General features: G+C 39.8%; 1 protein-coding gene across 3 annotated transcripts in view; it reads right to left on the reverse strand.

The window, feature by feature from the left end:
- Positions 1-24,771, reverse strand: part of BMPER (BMP binding endothelial regulator) — a 272,048-nt gene that overhangs the window by 93,568 nt on the left and 153,709 nt on the right. For 2 of the 3 annotated variants that reach the window (XM_077120061.1, XM_077120067.1), the window contains exons 10-12: positions 24,230-24,334; positions 20,468-20,513; positions 3,471-3,800 (exon numbers count right to left, since the gene is read on the reverse strand). In XM_077120061.1, the coding sequence (XP_076976176.1) occupies positions 3,471-3,800; positions 20,468-20,513; positions 24,230-24,334 (481 nt within the window). The remainder of the gene's footprint in view (positions 1-3,470; positions 3,801-20,467; positions 20,514-24,229; positions 24,335-24,771) is intronic. The other variant, XM_077120076.1, reaches the window with a different exon arrangement.

The raw sequence follows: 24,771 nt of genomic DNA on the forward strand, positions 1-24,771 counted from the left end.
AAATTCTTGTCCCTTCATTCATAATACAGGGTCCACAAGTAAGAGAATGATTTGTAATTCACTCTTTTTTCTTTTTCCTTCTCTTTGATATGATTACATTAAAAGGGTTTTCACAGACCACACCCAGGCTTCACATTGTAGAGATGCAACTTATTCTCCTATAGATGCCTTTCCCTGTTGTCATTCACATTTATGCTTCCATGAATATTTTACCCTCTACATGGGTAAAATACATGCAAAGTGGTTTAAAATAGTGAAAGGCAAAAAAAAAAAAATTTAAGTGGTAATTGAGAGAAATGCTCCTCCGACCAATATTTCAAATAGGCATCTCGTAAGATGAAAACGTGGAAGTCTTTGAAGGACTGGAGATACTCCTTTCTGCAGCTGGGATGAGTTTCCCAATTCTCTGCATGGAAGATTGGGTAGCATAACTGGCAGAGTTGGAAGCTTCAGCTAAAGCTGAAGCATATGCAATCACTTCTTCCCGTAGTCATGAAGGGATTTCCAATTTCCCCTTCTCACCATTGCCTGATTTATCAACTTGCTCTTCACCCTTCAGCCGTGTGACCATGCTCCAGACTTGTAGAAAGTTGTGTTTTTTGGGTAGTTACAGTTCTTGTATTTTTTGATGGTGGCTGTTCTGCTGTGTTTGGTTTGGTTATCTTTGCTATTGCTGTTTACTTAAAGGAAAGGGAGATGCAAAATCTGTAGACATGCCATAGGGATATTTAAAAATAGTTGGATTTTCAGATTTTTCACCAGAAAAACAGGATATATTCTGCAGGTTCCTCAAGTGTAGAACTTAAATACAAAGCCACGTTCCCATGTGTCAATGCTTTTAGGTGGAGCTGATGTAACTCTTTCAGGTTGAGTTGATGAAATGAACAGATGGCAGACAGGAAATATTGTTAAATGATTTGCTAAGTGCTGAGGGTTGGGGCAGGGATGGGTAGTGCTTTCCCAAGCTACTAAGCCTCCCTCTGCTACCTCTGTACCACCCCAGGTCTTATTAAATGAGCAGCTACGACTTAATTCCAGCTAAACTGCACAGCCACCTGCACTCCCTCATATAGTGCTGAGTCCCTAAACCACGGGGGCAAAGAGTCATTCCGCCCCATTACCCATGCTCCAGCTGTAGGCTTGATTTTAGCTACAATTTTGAAGAAACTACCCTTTGATCATATGAGCTTATAAAATGAAAAACCTATAGAAGAAGAACACTTAAATGAAATACTGTGATTTTTAAACAGACAATCAATAGATAATAAAGAGAAAATAACCCTAAAGGGTAATACAGATAGATTGCTAGATTAGGGTGGAAAATGTTCTTGTCTGGACATGAAATTGTTTCATTCAAAGGATAATCACAAAGCAAATGACTTCCTAGAGGAATGCATTTCTCCCTTAGGAAGCAGAACGTGTGTGTGATTGTTCAACTGGGCATTAAGAGAGCCACATAAACCATTCATATCATGGTAAGAGATGGAAAAATAAAAGTAATTGTAAAACTGAGTTCCAGGCCTAAAATAGTTAAAATTGCCTATATAACTAGGGTACAGATGACGTATTATCATTTTCTTAGTGGCTTCATCCTTTTGCTCATTTTTACAACTTTTACAAAAAAGTACAACTATTCCACAAGATTTTGCCAGCTGGAGTGGAACAGTATCAAGCCTCTTGGGCTGTTAGCAATCTTTAACTATCCAGGATCCCTTTGAGAATTGGACTGTGGTTAACTAATCATTTCCACATCGGTAGAATCCATTGTGCTCAGCTGGCTTGCATGCAGATAGGCAAGGGGCTTCTAATTGTTGTTGTATTTCACAAGGAGCCACGAACTGTTGACTCCTTTAAAAGGAATGAGCTGAGGCCTACATGTGCAGAGTTCTATGTCGTTTTGAATACAAGAACAGGTGTCTGAATTTTCTGAGCAAGGCTAATCCTTCTAAATTTGAGAAGTGCGGCTCTTCACATCTGCCACTTTAGAGGTGAAGAGTGGGAATCTCCCCCTTTACAAAATATTCGGATACATTAATACTTATTTTCTCACTGAATCCTTGTCTAACTCTAACTAAAAGCTCCCTGGCCTTCTGCTTGGCTCTCTGTGTTTAGCTAAGCTGGCAATCCATAGGTGCAAATCAATTTATCAAATACCTTTTAGCTTGAGTTGAAATAATTAACATTTCTGAAGGTGCAGTATAAAATAGGCTGCTGACCCTCTTGATTTGTTGTGCTCCAAAAGGTGCCTACTCTACCAAATGTTTCTCTATGAGTCTGAATAAATTAAAGTAGCTAGACCCACATCATGCTTTTGTATCATTAAATTCTCATCGATGCAAAAAGTGAACAACACGCTGATTTCCTCCAAGCATCATGCTTAAAGAAATAGCATGAACCAGGAGACCATGCAGCTCAGTATTCAATTGACAAATAATTTATATTAACAAAAGGCAACCTGGAAGGAACCATACATGATATAACAAAATGTGTAAACGAACTGAATCATGGCTGCTAGCTAAAAAATTGAGTTCTGTTCCTAAATGCCTCTCTCAGTTAGCATCTCACAGACAAGGAGAATTTGAGACTCACTGGACTACTAAGAAAAATGGATCTGTCCCCAGGGTGGACACACAGAATCAGGTGGGCCTCTGGCAACATGGGATGCCGAGAGAGGGCCTCAGTGGCCAGCCCCAGGTGCCCGTAGGCCCAGCTGAAGGGAGCTCCTACTGTGTGAGCAGGCTAAGGGTCTTCTAGTAGAAGCCAACAGGTCCTGCCATAGACTCAGCGAACATCTTCCCCAGCATCAACTGTGGAATGGATTACTGGTGGTCCACGGTCCCCAGCGTCTGCACTCCCATATGTGGCATCTCCATTCCCCCCCACACAGGACAACCACGGGGGCCAGGGCTAGTACACCTGGGGCGTACCAGAAATCTCCAAGAACAAGCCTTTTTGCTGTGGAAGTTGTGTCTTTCGAACATCACTATTAATAAACTATTTACTTTGGAGGATATCTCCCCATTTTGGGGCAGATGCTGAGGAGGAAACATTCTTTCTCACAGATGTGAAACTGCACATCATTGATTGTGAGTTGCGGGAGATAGGCCACAACTGCAAACTGGACATTCAGGGCCTAAACTAGCAACTGAACAGAGAGAGGGAGAGGTTATTCCGAGAATGTGACTGCGATTTTTAAAATGAGGACGGAAAGGCAATGGATAGCCACAGATTGCAAAGCAGGAGTGGCCGATGTCCGGCTGCATGGCTCCAGAGTTGTGTGGATTCCTGCAGTTACTTGTGGTGTCCTCGGGACCTCCGTTGCCCTCATCAGCTGAAACAAGGCGACGCCTGACGTTTCCAACTCAGAGGCGAAGAAGCAGCACATCGGAGTGCTGCGGCAGGGGCTGGGTGAGGTGGAGCGGAAGAGCCAGAGGGAGGCGGCAGGGGCCCCTCGCTTCTGGAAGCCCCACCTGCTTTGGTGGTCACTTTCAAGAGGTAGCCGTCCAGGTCGATGTGGAACTGCGGCGCCTGGCAGGGGAGCGCGATGCGCGTGCCGTTCCAGCGCACAGTGAGGTGCTGCTGGAGGCTCACGGTGCTTTTGCCCATCACCAGGTCCACGGACTTGGTCCAGGAGAAGGAGCGGGTCCTGCGGGCGTCGTTCTTCACCAGCACCTGAAAGGGCGAGGCAGGGGAGGAGCAGTCTTTCGTCAAAACGTACTGACACGTTCCCTGAAAGTTAAATGTCCGTCCGTCAAAAGTGTTGTAGTGGGGATCTCCGAATACCGTGCAAACGCCAGGTTCTGCGGGTGAGTGAGAGACAAAAGCAGGGTCATAAACCAAGGACTCAAAGAGAAAACCAGGGGTCCCTGCCAGACACGGAAGGGCCCTTATTAGAGACGCACTGAGGGAAATTAAAAAAAAAAATTCTTTTGGTTGTTTTAAAAGTTTGTGCCAAACCTCACAGAACATGTACTACTTCTTAGAAGTTATTTTAACACGTCTGACTTTTTAAAGCATCTCTATCTTTGTAGCCTTGATATGTCTCTATAGTCTTAACATAATGGATGAAGAAATTGAACTAGGATAATTTTATAAACAGAACTGACCTAACTTCATTAGCTACATAAACAAGGGATGCAAAAATAAAAAGCAGCAATATAGAAGATAATATACCAGAACTTTAACATTTCCATTTAACTAAAAGAAAAAAAAAATTAGAAACAGATGGCATTATCATTGTTACTCATTTATTTTTAGTTTTAAGGTTTTAGCGAATATTATTATTATTATGAACATTCATGTATTTACTAAAGATAAATATATGGAATTGCCAAACACACGTTTAATACCATCAAGAATCAAAGAAATGATCAAATTAATATTGACACCCAGCCTTTACATATTTTCTAGAAGTACATGTTTCCTATATTTTGATCTGTATACTCAAATCTATAAAGTTGGATAAAAATGAATTGTTCCTATTTTTAAACACAGATTGACATCAATTTATTTTCCATGTAAAGACATTTTATCCATTTTCAGAGAGGCATGAAGCAGCTAGGAAATAAGGAAATCATTTCAAGAAATTAGTCCAAATGATGAAGGAACTATAATAAAAAGAGCAATTTTCAGTCAACACCAAAACAGAGCATGAATATGAGACCATCATATTAAATAATTACCCTGAATATCTAAGGCGAGGATTAAGAGTCGAGACAAAGGATGTGTCAACTGATGTGACAGGACTAATGGGACCCCAGGCAAACATTTGCTTTTAATTTCTAAAGTGTTTGGAGAGCAATGTTGTTTTATGTTCTGGTACATTATGTCACTTCATATGTCAATTACATGTGCCTCTGTGCAAATAACATGTATTCGGAAGTTGATAAATTAATGACTTGTTCTAAATTACTTTTCTCTGTGAATATGTAGTAGATTCTTAAATTAAAAAAGGAAAGAATAGTTTTTGGTATGGAGGATGGTTTCAACCAACTAATACTTTAAAATACATATATAAGAAGCCTACTTGGAGAGGAGGGTGGAAGAAGTAGGTAAGAAGACAAGCTTTGTAAGTCCTTCCACAATATTGGATGCCATTTCTATTTCTTTCGTGTACTTTTTTTTAATGGTTTTCACCTTTGGCCTGAATCTTACCCAATGTGTTGCTTCACATTGTACCATGTCCCAGTTCCTGATCCTACACCCTTACAGCTAGTGCTACCGTCTCTGTGACCATCCCACAGAGCATTTCCAACCCTTCCTCCATGTAACTACCTTCAGAATCGTCCTCTCACACATTTCCCTCACATCCTAACAAAATCTCTCACTGGCATGAGAATGTTGCTTTTTGCAGCAGTTCTTTCAGACACCCCAAGTAGCATCAGGGGAATTATAATTCAGAGTTAATTGTACCATTTGCCACACAATAGGACTAAATTTTAGCCTGACAAAACAGGATGCCCCTATTAAAGAGAAGGGCTCTCAGGATTCTTAACTCCACCTGCTCAGCATGAAAATCCAGAACCAACCAAAGCGTTTGAGCATTTGAACACTGGAGTTTGTAATAGATGCATCTCAGCTGGGAAAGCCAGGGTTTTCCCCAAGGGGCTATCATACTTCTGAGGAAATTTCCTTTCTGCTCTAAGCAGGCATGGGGAAAACTCCCACCTTCTCTGCCCAGAGGCTGTACTAGCCACCCTTTCCCTGCACCAGGGACAACCCACAGCTTCTCCTGATGTTCTGAGTACCATTTGCCTCAAAAACTCTCATTAATAAAAACATTTTATAGCTCACAGTTACCAAGAATTCACCACATGCCCCAGCACTGTTCTACATGCCTAATAATCAAGGGTACCTCATAAGAAAATGGACATTCAGGTTGTTTCCTAACATTAGACAAACAGCTAAGCGCTTTGTAGTTGATCCATAAAATGAACACTTATTCGGTGATTGAAAAAGGTTATGAATAATTTTAATGACTGAAGAAATGCTTATGATAGGTTAAGTGAAAAATAGGGAACATTTATACCTATAGAGTAATCTTAACTATATTAAAATAAATCACACACACATGCACACACTAAAATCGTAAACAGGGGTTATTTCTGGGTAATGAAACCATGTGTGATACTTTTTTCTTCCTAATGCTTTTCTGTTTTCTATTTTGTTTTTAAAAGGCAAAATGTGCACACTTACAGATAAGACCAATTATGTACAAAGCAAATCCTCCATGGGCAGAAAATTTACTGCCTGTAGTTGGTTGCCCAGGAGAAGACTGAGTTTGCTCATAGCCGAGCAGAGCTTAGGACAACAGGCAAAGATAATTGCTGTGAGGCAAGATATTTTCCAAGAGGTCCTCATTTTTGGGAGAGCGGGAGTTGGAGATCAGGAGATTTTCTTGTGTGACAGCAATGTAGAAGAAGCCAACAAAATTTCATAACTGGGAAGATGCCTGAGAATTGTGTGCTGCATTGAGGGACATTTGTACCACAAGTTGAATTAATTTTGGAACTTTGGCTCATTTTCCTGGCACCTCAAGTTCTCTATGCCAGATCCCCAGGAGCAAAGAGCACCTGTGAGGAGAATGACTGAAATTGAGGACCTCAGGGTTACAAAAGTCTGCCAAGCTGAAAAAGAAAAAGGAACACTTAGGGGACAAAAATGAACACCGTAGCCTCATCTATATTTTTTTCCAACATACTCAGTGAAATGACCTGTAGTTCAAGATGTCCAGTCACACTCTTCTGGATTGCTCCAAATGATCGGACAGGAAATAAAGAGATTATTCCCAAACCAAAATTATTTGAATATGCATGTTGGAAGATAGAGAAAAAAATGCCAATTTACCAGTAGTGATACATATTTTGGTGGTCCTTTAAGTTGAGATCTCATTTTTGTTTAGGTTTCTGCTTTAAGTATAGGTATACACATTGAGAGGCATAGAAAAAATTAGAACTGCAGAAACCCAAATATTGAGAGTATTTTATTCTATGTGTTTTGTTTATTTCCATTTTTTGCTAGTGTGTATGTATTTACACTATTATTTTATTATTTACTATGATTATATATACTTTCAGAACAAGAATATTTGAAAAATTAAAAATACTGAAAAAGTGAGGCTGCTATGAGAAATAAAAGAGTCATGCTACCTCCTAAAACACAGTTCTGCTGCTTTTCTCTTAACCTCGTCGGGTACATTTACTTCTGCCATGGGTATATTTATTGGAAAGAAAAAGCAGTGGCCATTCTCAAAACAGCTGTCAAAGAAAATTAAGGGAAAAGTATACAACTCCATGGTATAGGGAAGAAAATAAGATAAACTGAGTCCTCTCCAAACCAGCCTCCTGCAATAATATCACTTTGAAAACACAGAAAGCAGCTTCTATCCACGGTCATTACTTCCCGAAGGCGAAAGATTCCTCCAACTCCTCACACACCACATCACACGGATCAGCACATTTCATGAATGAAGCTCCAACCACAAGGAAACCTATCAAATGCAAACATTGACTTTGCCCTCTTCTCAGCACAAACTGCAGGAAACAGGCCGCATGGGTCCCTGGAGCACTGAATTGTGCACTGGCTCCTGGGAACGCTTGGTGAGAAGGGTTTGGATGATGCCAAGTTTGGATCAAGAACGAGGAAAGGCTGGGATTAGAAGCCTTCCCCTCATACTGTCTGTCTAGGCTCCTCCTAAATGTTGATGGAAACCTCACGTACAAAAACACTAACCTGCGACCCAGCAGGGTCTGAATTCTCAGACTCAAAGGCTCTGGCCTGCACATAGGGTATCACCATCAGCTGTTGCCCACACAGGACCTGAGGGCCAAATGATATTCCAGCTGGTGGCCCCTGCTTTCCTATAACATTTTACCTCCTTAGTTTCTTAATTCAAGACCTTAATCTAACGTTACTGTGTATGTGTGCGTGTGTATGCAAGGGTGGTGTGGGGATGCGTGGGTCTCTTTCCACCAACCCAAAATCCACCCAAAACATTTACAAATTGATATATGAAAACTTGGCTTTTTTAAAAAAGTGGAATGGGTATACCATTAAAAAGATAAATTTCTTTTTCCATAACCCCATATATTTAGCAACGTTAAACATAAGAGCAAGCGAAGGAAGTGGTTCCTAACTTCAAATTCCAGATCTAATCTAGAATAAATCTAAGCCCCAAAGTGAGGGCTGGTATTTCAGGGCCTCTCCAGTTTAGCCCAGTCCTTCCCTACCTCTCCCCCTTTGCTCCTGCTGTGACCTGTGCCAGCCCAGTACTTTACAGTACAAGGTAAGTGCTGATCCTTCAGCCCCAGCACAAATGCCAGCTCCCCCACACCAGCTGCCCTGATGCCTCAGCCCATGACATTTCTCTTTCCTCTAAATTCCAAAAGTGAAACTGGCCATATAGCTCAGATTTCTGGGGCAATCTTAATCTCAAATACTCTATCCTATAGTCACTACATAGTGCAGTGATTGAGACAAAAGAAAGGTTCCCAAATCCATGACACACTATGATCTATCATTTACTACCCAACTTTATACTTGTATCAAATCCTACACCAGGCTTTCAATCCTTTACATGTAATTTTTGAGTGTACTTCTCAATGCCTAGCACATTTCTTTGTATATAGAAGGACCTGGATAAACATAAGTTGAATAACTGGATTCGTCTTTGCATTACTAATTGCAATGCCTTGTATACTACATAGCAGGTATCAATAAATATCTGTTGAATTAATTGGTTAATTAAAGAATATATTTTTATGGGGAAAAATAAGCTGCCCACACAGATCTTACTAAAATAGGTAAGTGTGATGGCTGGCATATGGCAGGCAATACACAGAATTTGACTCAACTGATTAATTATCTCGGAACAAAGAGATTATTAGGAAAAACTCTGAAAAGTCAGCAATATTATGAGGAAACAATGCCTGGTGCCAAGAGAGAAATTTAAATCCATGAACTAGGATACTTGATTTGGCAACAATTTTCTCCCCTCTCTGGAAGTCCAATTTCTTCATTGAATAAAGACAGCCTCGCCCATGGAAGAGTATTATCAGAGTCAGAATAACATGTGGAAAGAACTTAGTTCTAATTCCTAATATGATAAAGTGTGGGCAGCAGAATAATGGTCCCCCACTTTGTCATATTAAGTTAGAATATCCACATCCTAATCCCCAGAAACTGTGAATATTTTATCTTATATGGCAAAGGGGAATTAGACAGCAGATGGAATTAAGATAGCCAATCAGATTACCTTGAGATGGGGAGATTATTCTGCATTATCCAGATGGGCTCAATGTAATCACAAGGGTCCTTATAAATAAATGAGGAGGGCAGAAAGTGACAGAGAGATGCAGTGTAAGACAGACTCAACCTGCCACGGCTGGCTTTGAAGTGGGGGTAATAGGGCCATGCGAAGAATGCAGGTAGACTCCAGAAGCTGGAAAAAGTAAGGAAATTACTTCTCCTCTACAGCCTCCAGAAAGCTGATACCTTGATTTGAGCCCATTGAGACCCATTTCAGATTTTTTACAACAAATGTGTTGTTTAAATCTCTAAAAGTTTGTGGTAGTCTGTTACAGCAGCAATAGGGAGATGTGACAATTAAGTTCATGTGCCAATTTGATTAGGTTATGGTGTACAGTTATTTGGTCAAGCAAACACTGGCCTGATTGCTATTATAAGGATATTTCATGGATTTAAATAATCAGTAAGTTGATTACATCTACGGCTGATTACATCCACAACCAACTAAGAAGTTTGCCTTCAACAGTGAGAGAAATCTCATTCAATGAGTCGAAGACCTTAAAGCAAGAACTGATGATTTCAGCAGTCAGGAAGAAGAATTTCCATCTCTACTTCAGCCAGCCAGCTTCTCCTGGGGAATTCATCAAAACCTTCACTGGAGTTCCTTGCTTGTGGCTGGCCCTGCAGAATTTGGTCTGTCCATCCCCACTGTCGCATGAGCCAATTCTTACAATAAATCTCATAATATTTACATTATATACATATATATGTATATAATATAATATATACACACATAGATATATCCTGTCGGTTCTGTTTCCATGACTAATACAGGAACTAATACACTTAGCAACAGCCAAGGTGCACTGGTCAAAGGGAAAATAAAAGACACAGATGCCACTAATGCAAATAATAGGGACCATGTATACAGTGACTAGTTTATGCCAAGGACCGTGCCAGATGCTTTTCATATTTTCAATGTTTCCTTTAATTCTCACTACTTCTCTGCACATGGTATGCAATTACCCGAACTCCATAAAATGAGTTCAGAGAGGTTGTCATGTTGCCCATGGTCACATGGTCATTCAGCCATTAGCAGAAAAGTCAGATTCCAGTGCCGTCTCTGTGACTCCTGTGCCTTCCTCACTGTGACGTGATGCTCCCGCTTACAGTCTATATCTCAGCATCCTACAAAGTTGCTGTTATTAAAATCACTGGGGTCACAGAAATCTCTGAGAATATGAAGAAATTTGAAAACTCTCCCCAAATGAGTGCATCCACTCATATCTAGAGGTGCATAGACACAATGTCCCAGGACTGATCAATGACTCCCTAGGAGTTCGTGAACCTCAGATTAAGAACACCTTATCTAGAAGTGTTCTACAACCACACTGCATAGTCATCTAATTGAATGTGTTTATCTTTCATCTCCCCAGCTAGATTATAGCTTGCTAAACGCACAGTCTGTATCAGCTTTTATCCATGTTTCCCTGAGCACCTTTCAACACTCACTAACCATTCATAAAAACTTATTGAAGATGCATCATTGCAATCCAAGTCCTGACCTTAAAATTCCTCCTCTGCTTCAACCAAAAGTTCCTATTTATCAGTGAAGAGAGCTGTGTGCCTAGGATGAGGAGGTGGGATTTCATATCTCCAGGTTTACCTGGCTTCCATCCAAAAATCTATATTAGAGCTTTACAAACTTTGAAATATTACTTTGAAGAGCATTTGGATTTGAATCCTGTTACTTCCAGTACTGTCCATATAGAATCATGCACATATTACCTACTTAGCCTCAGTTTATTTTTCTGTAACATGGGTCTAAGAATAGCTTCCTTGCAAAGTAGCCACAGAAATAGAGATAGCCAAGAACATAATAGATGCTCAGAGATCAGTCATTTTATTTTTATTACTATAAATGCCATGAGACTCGAGCAAATAGATATCTATTGCTGACTAAAATGGAGTTGAATAAAACTAAAACACACCTATAAAATGAAGATTTGTGGCAGGAATAGGGTCAGCCTTCTAGACCAAAAGAACAATGTTCCTGAAGTCATAGACATAGGAAATCAGGCAGCATGCACATGAAGAACAGGAGACCAATATGGCCAGAGTAGAGAGTTGCTTTGTAGATGTGAGATGCCCAAGTTGTATAAATAAACTAGCCTGATATTTATTGCCAGCCTGAGAAGTTTAAATGTATGCCAAAGAACCAACATTTCTTAACATGTTTCCTATGAAACATCAATCCTGCCTGTTGCTCTGCCAAAATAAGTAGAAATAAAAAAGCTCTGCAGCTCAAATTAGTTTAGGAGGTTCTTTATACTACATCACCCTCTTGAAAGTTTACCATGCACATTGGCATATAAAGGGCTCTGAGATCCTGCAGTAAGGAAACATATTTAACTTTGCTTGACCCAAAATTTCCTTAGTGTATTTAATCATAGATCCTTGTTTTGAAAAATATAACTTATTTCTATCCCTCAGCACTAGTGTTCTATAAAAACAAATTTTGGCAAACCAGTGAAGGAAGCTAGTGTAGGTCCTCATGGAAGCTAAGTTTGGGTTTTGACAGTGGCAGACAGAAAGGACTGAAGGAAAAAAGACAAAGGTTAGCTACAGGCAATAGGATGAGGGTCTGGCTGCCACAGAGATGGAAAGGAAATCATTAGAAAAACAACATGAAGAGACAATCAACCAGTCTTGATGACTGATTAGCAACATGGGAGAGAAATGCCAAAAGTATGAGAAATAACATTAAGGTTCAAAACCCATGCAGCTGGGATAATGGGGGTGCCAGAATTCAGTCAACAAGGACAGGTTAGAAACAGTCATTAACTCCTCCATCCAACTCCTCGACCCAGACAATTTGGGGGAATAAAAGGTAGCAACTCTTAATAATATTCAAATTTGGCACCAAGAATGAAAAATGGGGTTTCCAAAAAATATCAGAAGTTGAGATCTAGCATACTAGCATTTTGCCAAGAAGTGACATGTTAAGGACTTTGAAAAATGGACAAATCTGAAGCAAAAATGAGTGGGTTATTACAGAGGGGCTGCCATGGGGCTGTGGGCCCCCAGGATGAAAAGGCCAGATATAAAAAGAACAGTTATGTGTACTAGAGAGGTAGGAAAGGGCCAGGAGAAGAGTAGAGGTAACCCAGAAGGGAACAGAGATATGGAGGAAGAATGATAGCACATTCATAAATAAAAATTTCACTTAAAGAGAAATATATAGTGACGTTAACGTCATTCTCTCATATTAGCAGTAAAGGTTGGAACAAAAGGGATTATAACCCAAGAGACTGAAGAGGTCCAAGTGATCTCATTGATGCCGGTAGGTTTTAAAAAGATAAGTAGGGTATAAATCTCCCTTGCAATGTGGGACAGGACTCCTGGGATGAGCTGAAATCCAGTATCATGGGATTGAGAAAGCCTTCTTGACCAAAAGGGAGATGAGAGAAATTAGACAAAATAAAGTTTCAGTGGTTGAGAGATTTCAAGCAGAGTTGTGAGGTTATGCTGGAGGTTATTCTTATGCATAATATAGATACCCGTTTTTAGTTTATGGTGTATTGGAGTGGCTAGAGGGAAGTACCTGAAACTGATGAGTTGTGTTCCAGTAGCCTTGATTCTTGAAAAAGATTGTACAACAATATAGCTTTTAAAATGTGACCATGTGATTGTGAAAACCTTATGTTTGATGTTCCTTTTATCCAGGGTATGGGCAGATGAGTTAAAAAAATAAATAAATAATAGGGGCGGATAAAAGGTAAGAAATTGGGTAGATTGAAATACTAGTGGTCATTGTGAGGAAGGGGTAAGGGGCATGGGATGTATGAGTTTTTTCTTTTTCTTTTTATTTCATTTTCTGAAGCAATGCAAATGTTCTAAAAAATTATCATGGTGATGAATACACAGCTATCTGATGATATTGTGAGCCATTGATTGTATACTATGGATAGACTGTATATGTGTGAAAATTTCTCAAAAAAACATTTAAAATAAAAGATAAGCAAATACAATTGCCTTCAAACAGAAACCTCTCCTCATGTATAAAAGAAAGGAGTTGGCAAACCTCATATATGTCCTCCAAAATCAATTAAAGAGAACACAAAATACTGCTTAAAAGTTTGGCTTTGAAGTCTTTTGGATTAGGTTAATAATCCTAGCTTTAGCACATATTAGCTGACTTCACATTGTTTTAGTTTCTCTGACCCACGTATTTTTCATTTGTGAAAGAAATAACGCTGGCTGCTACTTCATGGAGTCATGGTGAGAGTTAAATGGCGGACTGCATGGAGAGCATTTACCCTGAGGCCTGATGCAGAGCTATGTTCCATAAATCACTGTAAGTAATAAGCACAATTGTAGTGGTAGCTAATTTTGCTGTTCTTATTTTGGTCACGGGGAGTATGATTTCCAGAGAGGAATAAATCTGCCTCAGTTTTGAATGCAGTAATGTATAATTTATTATACCGTATTTTCCACACAGTGTATTTTACCATTTCAGACTTTGAGATTTGCACTGTATTGTTTGTCTTAACACTTAGTTGTATTTTAGTTGTACTATCAGTAAGAGATTTTGGTCACAGCATCCCTAGTCAACACTGGGTACTTTGCATCTTTCTTGAGATTCAGGATAACAGCCTCACCTACAATACTACGTACATTTAATAATGAATTTAAATATCTCTTTCTGTACAAGCAATGACGTTTATTTGAATATTCTAATAATGATGCATCTATATTAACAGTGACTTTCCCAAACAAAGGTCATATAATTAAATAGGAGATCAAGAAATCCAGATTCTCATCTCAGCCTCTGTTTCCACACCTGAGAAATGGCAAGCCTGGCCTCACAATTAAGGTACATCCACTTATAAAATTCCAGTATTCTAAAATGGTCATGAGCTGGAGCAGTGGAGCAACTTTGCTCTTTCATACTCCTGGTGGAAATTATGGAGAAATATATTTGAAATTTAAATCAACATATTTTTAATACTTGAAGTAAAAAAACACTGGGGATCTTCCCTTGCCCCTGGAAGTCTCTCAATCATAAATTTACCAGGGAGGGAAAAATAAAGAAAAAAAATGAGCAGACATTGAAAACAAAGCCAGTCTGATTTTTTGTTGTGCTCAGAGCATACCAGCCACCACTGTTCTGTACCTAAGGAGAAAACTTTTGTTCCCTGGTAGAAGAAAGGTTGGACCCTTGAGTTTCCATTTCTCCCAGGATAAGGTCAGGGGATACTCTGTTATATAGGAAACTCCTCCGAACTGCATTCTCTACTCTTCAATTTCTAAGAGGAGTGAAGGCTCCAGATTTCTCTTCCCTTCCTCATTACAACTGGCTATCAGATAGTACCAAGGACAAGAAATCCAAAGGCAGTTATTCTAGCTCAGGCTCTGGGGTCGGGTGCCTGGTAAGAATTCAGGCTCCACCACCACCCTAAGCATCCTTCCTAGTCACTAAGCCTAGGTTCCTTCAGCTATAAAATGGAGCTAATACCATTCCTCCTTGACACTTAGGATTACTGCAAGCATCGAGTAATCGAGGCCAAATGAGATAACTTGGAAGAGTATTTAGGCACATGGCAGATGCTTACTAAATGTTAGCTGCTGCTGCTATTATTACCATTATTGTTATTTTATGAAGATGGGGATGATGACTGTTAACCGAACAGTCAGAACCTGTCAAGTACTAACTGCCTGTAGGAACTGACAACATGCAGTGGATAAAAGATGACCTCTAATAACGTTAGTCTCCTGCTTCAACTCTACACCAAAGTATAGCCAGAAAGTTTAAAGTATCCGTATCCCATAAAACAGAAAACAAACTCATTTCCTCAGACTCCATGCCAAGATTTCCTAGGCATCCATGGTGGTACTGTTGGATTTTATTTGCCACCCTTGTCTGCTGGTTGGGGCCTTGGGAGCTGTGATAAACCCAGCTCCCAGTGCTCAAGCACAAAACTCCCACTGGCCACTAGCTTAACACCTCCTGGCCAGAGTTAAAGTCAACACCACAAATTCTTATTCTACAAGCATCTCCAGCTCTGGTTTCAAATTTCCTTCTTTCTTGAGTGAAGGGCAGATTCTTGGTGTCAAGGGACCTGGAGCTGCTTACAGTCTTGGAGGCCAGAAGCCTTGCTCAAACATAGAATTACTAATTTGCAGAATCTTTGTCAGTGGAGATTGCTCATAAAATGGGCCCCAAGGTCAGTCACTGTTTTATGATGTTTTTTTTCCAGGGGAATAAATGAAATTTGTTGTTGCACCCTCCCTCCCACAGCCACTCTGTTTAATTGGCAATACCTGCAGGCCTGCCAGGGGGCTTCCATAAGATGTGCCAAAACCAGCCAGGGCAGCGTAGGATGGTAGATGCACATGGAAAGCAGCACCCTTTGGAGAACAGCTTGCCAACGTGCTGTGTTTGCAGCTGGAAACTAACCCTCTGTGGGGTTTAAAAAGTCACCTGGCATGTGTGAGCCTCCTTGCACCCTGAGTTGCTGAAATTTAATACTTCCTGTTATTTGCAAGACACGTATTGGGGTTATTTCAATTAAATGCACATCTGTGCTCAGGATATCCCACAGCCTCAGTATTATATAATTGTGGACTTTCAGTTTGGGTTGGGATCTGATGGTGAGGTCTGATGTCTCTATGGCACAGCTTAATGAATCTACAAGACCAGGGGTAGGGCACCCACAAAGGCTGCCATTTGTTGCCACTGGTGTTGTAGGTGGTTAAGAGATTAAATTCTCTCATGTACTTGGCCCCTCTCCTCTTTCTGCTTCTCTCCTTCTCTCTCCTTTTCTCTCTCTCTCTCTCTCTCTCTCTCACACACACACACACACACACACACACACACACGTCATCAGTGAGAACTTTGACACTAAGTATTATTTCTACAGGCCCTGAAAACAGACATTCTGCTGAGAAAGATTTTATCTGATTCAGGTCTCTGTTGGGTGGGTAGGTCAAGATCGCACTTACTACTCCAACACGCAGTGAAATAACATTTCACATAAACCAAGTGCTATTCGCAGAACAGACAAGTGGCATTCTTGGCACCTAACTCCGGGTCACGTGATGCTCAGCAAAGCTAGACGCGCTTTAGGCTATAGCCCCATACTTTGGCAAGAAACAGCACTTGCATGAAAGTTTTATAATGTTTGTTTAGTTCACTTCAAATATTTTATTTTAAATCAATTATCCAAACCAAATTTAATTATTCTGAGTTGGAAAAGGGGAAAGAAAGAGAAAATGACCCATGTTATTAAAACAGACATGCTCCTTAGACTTTCTTCAGGTCTGAATTTAAGGGGACTTTTTTCCCTTTGGGATAGAATCATCCCCACCCTTTCACACAAACCCTGCAATACTCCTCATACATACACATATGCACACTCAATTGCTAATGTTTAGATTGCTGCATGAGTGAATACCTATTTCGCATCTCAATTATTGCCTCTTACCTACTCAGTAAGTAACTTAGAATTCTAAGTTACCATTATCACTGATTATTCCAAAGAGAGGGCTATAAAAATGCTCTGAACATTTATTCCAAGTTTCCTCTTTGCTGCTACTTTACAGAGGTCTGAGAGAGCCCCCAAACAGTATGTAGACAAAGACTAATATTATAAAGAATAGAAGAATTCTGTGGGCTTTTAAGAGACAGATAATGCAATTTCACCACTGATAAAAAGAATGCAACACTCATTTAACTACTAGGTAATCAAATAAGTTTTAAAGTATTTAAGGCTCTAATCAATACATTTCATTTATGCATGTATATATGTATGTATGTACATATGTATGTACTTATCTTTGCCTCTTTCTCAGAAGGACAGGGAGTATAAGCAAAAGGATGTAAAAACATATAAGGATAAACATATAGGATGAAGTCAGGTGTAAGCTTATTATTCAAAATTCATTACTCAGAGAGAAGCAAGATGTATCTTTATTTCTAGCTTCCTAGCAACTAAAGCAAAGATGCTGACTTTTAATCAATTGAGATATGCTTATGATTATGATGCCTGTATAATTTAGGAGTGGAGGAAAAGGATTGGGGGAATGAAAATACAGAAACATAGTCAATTAAGGCCAGTGGATTCTGGTCTGCCTTTTTTAACACTAGCAGCCGGGTCACCTCATTTTACCCTCCTCCTTCATCTACTCACCAGCGTTCAGGGTAAGTTATTGTTATAAGTACCACAGGCACTTATTTCTGTATCCATCCGTGGTATTACCTCTGTTTGGAGCTTTCCGTAAACAGTGGTTCTCAACCAGGGGTGATTTCACCCCAGAGGGCATTTGGCAATGTTGGAGCTATTGTTGTTGTCACAGCAGGGGGATGGGGGCGAGATGAAATTGGCATCTGGTAGCAGTGGTCAGGGATGTTGGTAAACATCCAGCCATGCACAAGAAAGCCTCCATAACAAGGAATTATCTGGCCAAGATGTCAGTGATGCTGAGGTGGAGAGCCCTGCAGTAGTTGAATTGTTTATGTATGCATAGGTGTGTGGATTTGTTTCTTAATCAGATATAAATGAGTCTTTTTCCTGGTTCTAGAAAATACTGGCCTTAGTGTTTTGTGTCAGCCTTGGTTTCTCAGACCTAGAAACCCATCTATTAGAGAAGTTTTCATAATTGAAAGAGAAAATGAACCCAGTGGATTGTTCTGGACCCTGGATATAATGACAAAAGAATTTCAAAGTAGCAGTTTTTCGAATTCATGTGTAAAAATATCTGTTTGAGTCCCACCCTAATTCTCTTGGGTATACATCTAGAAATGGGATCGCCAGGTCATATGGTATCTCTATGTTTAACTTTTTAGGGAATCGCCCAACTGTAAGTTGGAGACTTTTAAGCCATGGCTAAGGGTCAACAGAAATTGTCTACCTGAACATCGTATGAAAATCTGGGCACTGTTTAAAAAATTAGGAGTCATCCCGTCTCTTAACTCAACCTGAACAAATAAACCTCACCAGCTAGAATTTGTTTTAAAGCATTGACAGAGGAACTGACGGAGAGCAAAAGAGAGTAATCAAATGAAAAGGACATGCAAAGAAGTTGAGAAGTAGCCATCTGAGAACATAATTTAGATTTGGACAGAGACGATAAGTCTGGGCTCTTTGAGCAGTGCCCTGCTAGCTACAGGAGCAGAGAGTGACAGCCTCCCAGGTACCCTCCCTCCAGCTAGGTGGTTTTCTCCCTTGCCAATGTCTAGCGCAGAAGTCATGGGCTCAATCAAATGTTTAACACAATACAGCACTTAATATGGCCAGTTAGAAACTTAGTTCTCTTTTGTCATTACTGATCTATTTTTTATTCCCACCCTTTCTGATAAGCCACCAGTTTCCTAGTTACCACAATGCCAGCCTCTAACTGTTAAAGTAATAAGGAAACATAGTGTTTCTCTCAACTATCTTAAGAATCAGTATCTTGATTCTTTTTTTCTTTTTTTCACATAGGCAGGCACTGGGAAATGAAACCAGTCTCTGGCATGGCAGGTGAGAAGTCTGCCTGCTGAGCCACCATGGCCCGCAAGGTCTTGATTCTTGTAACATAGAGATTCAAGATTTGGCTGCTTCTGTAAAAGGCTGGCAATCTAGTTTCATTAGGCTGATGAGCAGGAAACCCCCATGAGATGATGATCGGTGGCCACACAGATCAGAAAGGTTTAGGGAGAAAATAGTAGGAGTCCCTTTGAGGTCTGTCTCTATTTCAACTAAGAGAGTTTGTGGGGAGATCCAAGCATCTTCAATGACATGGCTTCAGAGGGAAACACTGTCAAATTAGACTCTACTCTGATCAACCAGAGAGGAATTAAGTAGAAGTCAATCTCTGAACCATCTGCAAACAGGTGACCTCAGAAGGTCTCTAGGAAGATGATTAAATTGCTAGTTTATAAGCGTACTTTGAAATCAACTGTCATGTTAATCATGGCTAAATTTTCTTTCCACATTAATTCCTGGCTGTTACTGCACCAAACTTGGTTGGGTGCCTTTGAGTTATCATATATACTTCATTATCTCTAAGGGAAACCTCTTTTATTAAATCTATAGTATAGTGTTCATTAGTTCAACCAGTGCTTTCCTTCAGTGTTTGCATAATTTTTTCATAGCTCTCTGTCTCTAAAAATAATGATATATATATATATATATATATAGATATATATATATATAAACTGCTCATGAAACTGACCCTACCAATCCATACACCAAAAGCACTAAACAATTAGAAAAAGTAACAAAGCCAGGTTAACTCCTATTAATACAAACTCTAATTTTAGGCAAGTGTAATAAACAAACCTGTTCCCACATGAAAACTGCCTTTCAACTGTCATCAAAGCCCACTTCTCTAAACCTGACTGTCTGGTAAAATAAGTCTAATAGATTCTGTGGCTTTGTTAATCCTGTTTGTCATACATCAGAGCTAATTTGACAATGACACTATTAATACCCCTCTTTCAATGAAACACTTCAGAAAGGTATCTCAGAACCATATGAATTTGAGGAGGACTAGAATGGCAATTTGCTAATAGATCAAGGCATGTGTCTAGATGATATTAAACACATTGCTACACTCTTGTCTATCTCCACACCAATCATCAGTGCAGTTTCAGCACAGGTCATGTTTAGAGAGAATCTTTTAAGAATTCAGTTTAAAACATCGGGAAGGCAAGACAACTGGCAGCCTGATGACCTTTTGCTTTACCTTGCCAAAAGCAATATTGGATGTGCCCAGGTGAAATGCTGCTGTAACTGGAGGAGAGAGGGGTGCAGTTTGAGGGAAGAAGACCTGCAGTCACTTGGTTTTATAAAAAAAAGAGGAAAAATCCTGCCTAGATTTTACTGTTTGATTTTACTGGCAGTCATTGCCTTAACCTCTATGATTACAAATGCTATTAACAGCTAAAATGTACATAAGTAATCTGGTCCTTTTTAATCCCCATCAGACCATTTATTTCTTAATTTTTCATAGCAATAAACTTAGATGGAAACATCTACATGTTTCTCAATTGTGAGAAAATTACTATTTTTCTGAGAGAATTACAATTGAATTGGTGAAGTGGTATGATTCCATACTATGCTTACAAAAATAAAATAAAAATAGATTCCATGCTATGCACCACAATTTTTCCTGTCACACTACAAAATGGACAACCGATAATAGTAATGACATATTTTCAAAGAAATAAACTTACTTTCAGTGCAAATAGGACAGCATCCTTTTCTGTTGAGAATTTTACCCTGATAAAGGAGAAAAGCAGACAGATTAGTATTAAGAAACAGGGTCCGCTGAGCACAAGTCTCCTTTTAAAATCTAATTCCAGATAAACCAATGAAATCAGTGCAAGCTGTATTTGAACTCAGTCCCCAGAAAGAGATGATGATGATGAAAATAGAGTTTCAAGTATCATGTTCTAAGGAAGGCCAGGCAAAGACATTTAGAAAATGTTCCTGTTTTTTTGCCCTCCAAGAAATATAATTCCTAAAGAATTCACTGGTGTGATTTTTCTCACATGGAGGGAAGATGGAGACAGTCTGGACCCAACCTTTTCACTGATATCCAAATTCAGCCCTCTAGAGACCAAGCACACACTCACATAAAAATGAGAATTGTCTGTCAATTATCAATCCATGCAAGGCCTACGTTCTGTCTTTGCTTGCTGAAAGAACCCAAACAATAAACAGTAACCCAAGCTCAGAATTCATCTGGTTTTAGGGATATGGGCAATCTCCAAGTTTAGTCAGATTTCTTCTTTTAGAAAGTGGTATGTTATCCATTTTCAGTCATTTTTTTCTCCAGTCAAAGCCAATGAAGCTGAGGTTTAAAATGGGGAGTAATTTTCCATTACCTTTCTGGAAATACAGTGTATCTCTTACTTTACATTTTTGAAAATGCTTAATGCATGACATTTAAAGCAGGAGGCATGTTTTCATGGCCCATATCAGAGAATTATATTGTTTTATCTCTGACTTTGTAGGGTCATTCACAAAGGAAAAGAAATGAAGAAAAAGATTAACATTTCATGAGCACTTGCCATGTAACAAACATCCTACTAGGTATTTTACTTATGCTATCTAATGTGGGGTTAGCTGTGAGGATTAAATGAGTTAACACTTAGAACACTGCTGAGTTTAATGAATATTAGACAGTATTAGAATCATTGTTATTAAAAAGCACAGTAACCTCATGAGCTGAATGCTTCGTTTTAACCTCATGAGCTGAATGCTTCGTTTTTCATAGATGAGGAAATTATATCCTTCACCATAGTGGTGGCAGAACCCAAAATCATGCTTAATTTTGTATGATCCTAAAGGTCATATCCTTTTCCAATTTAGATTTTTATCATCTTTAGCCATTTATAAGAGAATTTAATATTTGATTATCTGCTGTACACTTGACAAAATGTTGAGCATTTCACATACTTTATCTCATTTAAACTTCATAACAAACCTCCTTACCCTCTATTCATAGGAAACTGGAAACAGAGGCCTCAGAGAGGTTGTCCAAGACCCGTCTGAAGGCCACACAACTAATATATTGCTCAAACACAACTTGTCAGTTGCATCAAGAGTAGAATTAGGTACTCAGAGAAAACAAACAAAAAAACCTCAGCCATGTTTGATTTATTTTTGCATCAGCTAGGCCTAATGTGGTCCATTAAAGTCTCTGATAACGTTAAAAGGAACTTGAAACTCAGCCTCATTCAGCTGCCCTATATTTGGGGCATCACAACATATTCTCATTGCCTGTTGTCTGTTAATCTGTTTCTAGGTAGCTTGGCATAAAGGTGTCCTCTGTCTTCTCATAATTGAAAGCAGTTGAGGACAAAGCCAAATAAACTCAACTCCAGTCCATGGAAAGATGGCCCAGGGGGATGGACCAAGGCATTCTATGCAAATGGAGTGGAGTTGTTTAAAGCCAAGGGCTGCAACAAAATGATTTCCTTCATTTGCACCCCAGGAATATCTGTCACCTCTCTTCTTCAGGAAAATAAGACTGGAACCTGAAATACCATTGAATTAGAGGGGCAGTAAACTGAGAGCAAGCCATGTAAGACCACCCAGGTTATATTTAACTAGCTGTGGGAGCCCAGTTTGTAGTAACCTCCTCTGTAAAATGGGTCTACTAAAAGCACCTCAGATGTGGGGCCTGTGCATTAAATAAGGTTAACCCTGTGTCTGTAGAGAAAGGCTCAGTGTGCATGGGCAATAATGAGATGATAGTGTCACAGTGATCCAGGACCCACTGGAACCTTCACCTCACAGTCTTTCTCACAAATTACACTGCTTTGTTTCCGGGGGAGTTGGTGGGTGGAGGGTAGATGGGGAATCCAAACATAAAATCCTTCAACAAGACACATACTTTTGGAAAAAGAGATGTGTAGTAGCCAGAAAAGATAGAGCAGGCCTTTTTCTATTTTTTATTTTCGATGTCCCCAGGCAAAGCAGGGAGGTAGTGGTGGGGTGATGAGTTTTTAACAGGATTTCCATGGGAGAGGCAGCTGGTCTTCTAAAGGCCTAGTGTTGGCCCCCAAGAAGGGAAAGTGTGAACCAGAGGAATGGCTGGAAAGATGCCTAAGAAGCGTCAAGATGGCCCCCAGGGCAGAAGCAGTCAGGGACCAGCTTCAACAAGATGTTGAGGGGGTGGGGTGGGGGAGAGACCTTCGACTGGAGGGATGGGTGCTCCTGGCCCCAGTGTGGTCCACAGAGGATCAATGCTAACAAGAAGCTGGTGACCTGAAGCACTGGCCTCCCTGCAGCAAGGAGACAATGAACACCGTCAAGTGGCAGAACTCAAGTGAAACTGGAAACTCCACACAGCCTGCTGAGGCTAGTTGCTTGAGCCACCAAGTTGGCACAGCACCCTGTTTTTGTCTTGTAGAATAAGGAAGCCCATTATTACTAACATGTGCTGCAAGAGTTCATTAGCACTGAGGGTTCCCTGAGGACTGGCATAAATGATATGATCCCATTTTTCCCAATGAATATTTATAAGCAGACCATGGTCAAGTCTACTTATTGTATCTCCTTTTTTTCTTCTTCTTCTTTTATGTGAGGTTTTCAGTTTTATGTCTGAGGTTTTTTAAAGCAAGACTAATTAAGTTTTTTTTCTTTCTTTTTTTCCTCCGCCTTTATTCAGTTGTGCAATAGCAACAGCTGTTGTTTTTTTGTGCCTCATTTGGCGCTCAAGTAAAACAGCAACTTTTTGTTTATAATAATAACAGATGTGAATAAAACTCAAGCCTCTATAATGGAGAAGGGAGGACATGTCCTGAATATAAGGATATATTTTTTAATTCACTGGAAGGTATTGAATAGATGTGACATTTTCCCCAAATGCACAAGACCTTGAAAGGCTTCAAGTTGCTGAGGTGAATTCAATGAAGCTCATACTTTAAAAGATAATGGTTGCTTTATTCAATGCACTGGAACTATTGGTTTCTGAAAAGGGATATTTCCATAAGGGTGCTATTTCCATTTGGGGCTACAATGTGGGCCAGCGTTATAGAGGGAAAACTTAGGCAAAGAGGCTGGGATTGCTGCTAGGCAAGAGAAAACTCTGTGGGAATTTTAATAACAACTCACATTACATCAAATGGCTATTAGATGAAAACTCTGATATTGGAAGAGAGACAAAAAGGAGAAGCAAAGGGTGGTTATGATGCCAGCAGACAGAAAACCCAGCAAAGGAAAATGAAGGAGCAGATCTAACAGGAGTTGGAGAAGTTAAAACAAAGAATTGAGAGAAGTCAATGAGACATAGGAGAGTTGGGACAAGGGCAAGGTGAGTCCTGCAAAAAAGAAGCAGCTGAGCTTTGCAGGGGGTATTTGGCCATTTAGGAACTTGAAAACTTTGGGAGATGTGTATTCTGAAGAAGGCATATGATCGCGTCATACACTGGACATTTCCCAAGACGCTGAGTTAAAGAGATAATCAACCTGCATTCAAAGTGTACCTGAGGGCAGCTGCTAATGGGCACACACTGCTTCTTGCGACACTCCATCTTGCCTTTCACACAAGCACAGATGGTGCAGTTAACGGAGGACCACATCTCTCCATCCTGTGAGAGAAAGCACAGGGTTCTGCTATCAGATAGAGGCAGCCTGGAACCAATCCAGCAAGTTGTTCTATCTTTTGAGGAATGTATTTCTTATCCTGATTGAGTTAGACCACTGTTAGACTAAATCACTTTGAAGTGTTTAACTGCACCCACTCAGAGTGAAGATGAAGATCAGTGATGATTTGGGGATGCACTCGTGAGTGTGAGAGGTTGTATGTGTTTTCTCCATCCAGGATATAAAAAGAAGCTTTGTGTCTAACCAAATCATATCTGTATCTCACTCCTCATGCACTGTTTACTTAGTTTCATCCTGGGAGACAAAGATGAATTTTCATATATGATTCAGTAACAAAAATCTAATTTCTCCCTGTTTGATAGGTACCAAAGGTTTAAGCTGTCCCCAGCACCAGCAGTTAATTGAGATGTCTGGAGGTGGT

The sequence above is a fragment of the Tamandua tetradactyla genome, chromosome 1 (assembly GCF_023851605.1).
Source record: "Tamandua tetradactyla isolate mTamTet1 chromosome 1, mTamTet1.pri, whole genome shotgun sequence".
In the NCBI taxonomy this organism is placed as follows: Eukaryota; Metazoa; Chordata; class Mammalia; order Pilosa; family Myrmecophagidae; genus Tamandua; species Tamandua tetradactyla.